Here is a 2,518-nt window from a genome sequence, read left to right on the forward strand (position 1 = left end):
GAAGCGGACCGAAGGTGAAGAATTAGAATTAGAAGAAGAATAGCCTTTTATACGGACACAGGGATTCTTAAAGTAATAAAGTCACAAATTAATTATTTAAAAAACTGTGGGCCAGTGGTTTGAAGCAATCTGTCTCTTTTAAGTCATTAATTTTATATTGTTAATTGTTTGAAGTATCTTGAATGATTTTCACAAAATACAAAAAAGAACCAATTGCATTAACTGTAAAGTAAATAAAAAATATATTAAAAAAATGTATACTTGTATAACTCGGTAGTAACTTAGATTTTATAACTTAGACCATTTAATATATATATATATTCATCATTAATATTATATTGATTATTGAGTATGAGTTTTTTAAAAATCGAAGTTTTTTTTATTGTTTGTAATTTGTTGAAAATTGAAATGGCCGCCTGAATTTTTTGTTTTTTTTAAGTACCTGACTACTTGAGCATTTTGAAACTTTCTGCTTTAAGCATTTTTAAAATTTCTGCTTTGAGAATTCAATTGTCAACATGCTTAATTGAATTATTTTTTCAATTTTAAATGATGCAGTAAATTTATATCATTATGAAGGCACAGTCTAGTCTCGATCCAGCAGACATGTAGGAAAAGCAAATTGCAGAAGCTTAATATACTCCATTGTTCCTTGTAAGTAAATGCCCTCGTTTCTCCACTTGTTGTTTGCCGGCAAAATATTGAATTAGTTAATTAACTATTGTTGAAATGTTGCATTGTCGGCTTAATAACTTCTTGTTGTCATGTTGCCTTGTCGGCTTAATGATTGTTTTTGTTGTCTTGTTGGTTTAATGATTGTTGTTGTTACCTTGTGAACTTAATGGATTATTTTTTTATTTTCGCTAGAATAATATCACCGATAATTGATTTTTTCTTTTTTACTTTTTTTGCAATTTTAAGAATCGAAAATGGAAGCTCAACCTCTCCTCAAGAAGAATAAAAACTTGTTTTCGTTCTTTGAAAGGGCTAATCAACCTACTGAAAGTACAACTTCTGATGGACTAGCTGAAGATCTACCTACATTTCCTTCGGAAGTTGAATGTCATTCATCCGCAAATATTAGCATTGAACGGGAACCGGGGAGAAGAAAGCAAATACTAGAATTTCCTTCTAATTTGCGGGATGAAATTAGAGTAGCATATCTAAAAGCTGAGCCTTATCAACCAAAACTTGTTGAGTATCCTAAAACACAAGAAAAATCTCAGTCTCGTCGCTTTCAGACAAAATTGGTCAACCAATTTCCTTAGTTAGAATATTTACCTATAACGGATAGAGCATATTGTCTTTATTGTTGTGTTTTTCGGAATGATGGTAATCTGTCCAATTGTTCGGCATTGGTAACTTCTGGATATAACCAGTGAAAGAGGGTTAATGACGGAGCAAAATGTGTATTCTTACTCATTTGCGATCATCGGAAAATAATATGTGTGAGAGAAGAGCTAAATATTTGATGAAACCCTCTCAACATATTGATAGAATGATGCATACCATATCGAATGAAGAAGTTGAGAAACATCGTCTATTTTTAAAGACTTCAATTCGAAGTGCACGTTGGTTAGCATTTCAAAGTTGTTCCTTCAAAGGTCATAATGAATCTTCCTCTTCATTAAATCACAGGAATTTTATTGAGATGATAAAATTTTTGGCAGAAAAGAATACAGAAATTGATAACCTTGTGTTGAAAAATGCTCCAAAAAATGCTCAATACATTGCTCCGAGTATTCAAAAAGAAATCTTACACATAATGGTGAATAGAGTAAGAAAGATGATTTGTGAAGAAATTATGGATACATTTGTATTCTTGTTAATAAAGCACAAGATGCATCTTAAGAGAGAACAAATGACTATTATTTTGAGGTTTGTGAATGATCAGGGTATTTTGACAGACTGCTACTTTGATATCAAAAGCGTCGGCGATACCACATCATCAAGTCTAAAAAATGAGATTGTAAATGTTCTTGCTCAACATGAACTTGAAGTGGCAAAAATGAGAGGCCAAGGATATGATGATGCTAATAATATGCGGGGTGCTTGGAATGGACTTCAGGCATTATTTCTTAAAGATTATTTGTTTGCGTATTACGTCCACTGTTTTGCTCGTCGATTACAATTGGTATTGGTTTATGCAGCTAAAGAAGTTGATGTTATTTGGGAGTTCTTTTCTCATCTGGACAATATTATCAACATTATCACTTCTTTCCCTAAGCGCATTATGGAGTTACAATTTGTTCAAAGAAATGAAATTGAGCATATGTTAGCTACTGGAGAGCGTGAATTGGGAAGTGGAGTAAATCAAGTGGGTAATTTACAACAATCAGGAGCTACTTGCTGGAGTTCTCATTATGATTCTAGAAAGAGCTTAATAGATATGTATAATGCAACTTGCAAAGTGTTTGAAAGTCTTAGTGTTCATTGTCCAACTGGAAGATCTCGAGGCAAAGTTCGTGGTACTTCCAAACATATGAAAAGTTTTGATTTCGTGTTCAGTTTCATTTAA

General features: G+C 32.2%; 1 protein-coding gene across 1 annotated transcript; it reads left to right on the forward strand.

The window, feature by feature from the left end:
* The first annotated feature begins 1,405 nt into the window (after positions 1-1,405).
* Positions 1,406-2,518, forward strand: LOC111366649 (zinc finger MYM-type protein 1-like). Its single transcript, XM_022987362.1, has one exon. It carries the CDS (start codon positions 1,406-1,408, stop codon positions 2,516-2,518), a length of 1,113 nt encoding a protein of 370 aa, XP_022843130.1.

The sequence above is a fragment of the Olea europaea genome, chromosome 18 (assembly GCF_002742605.1).
Source record: "Olea europaea var. sylvestris chromosome 18, O_europaea_v1, whole genome shotgun sequence".
NCBI lineage: Eukaryota > Viridiplantae > Streptophyta > Magnoliopsida > Lamiales > Oleaceae > Olea > Olea europaea.

Bases quoted from the DNA above. Each gene is read 5' to 3' on its own strand.
- LOC111366649 (XM_022987362.1), top strand. From the start codon at position 1,406: ATGTGTATTCTTACTCATTTGCGATCATCGGAAAATAATATGTGTGAG.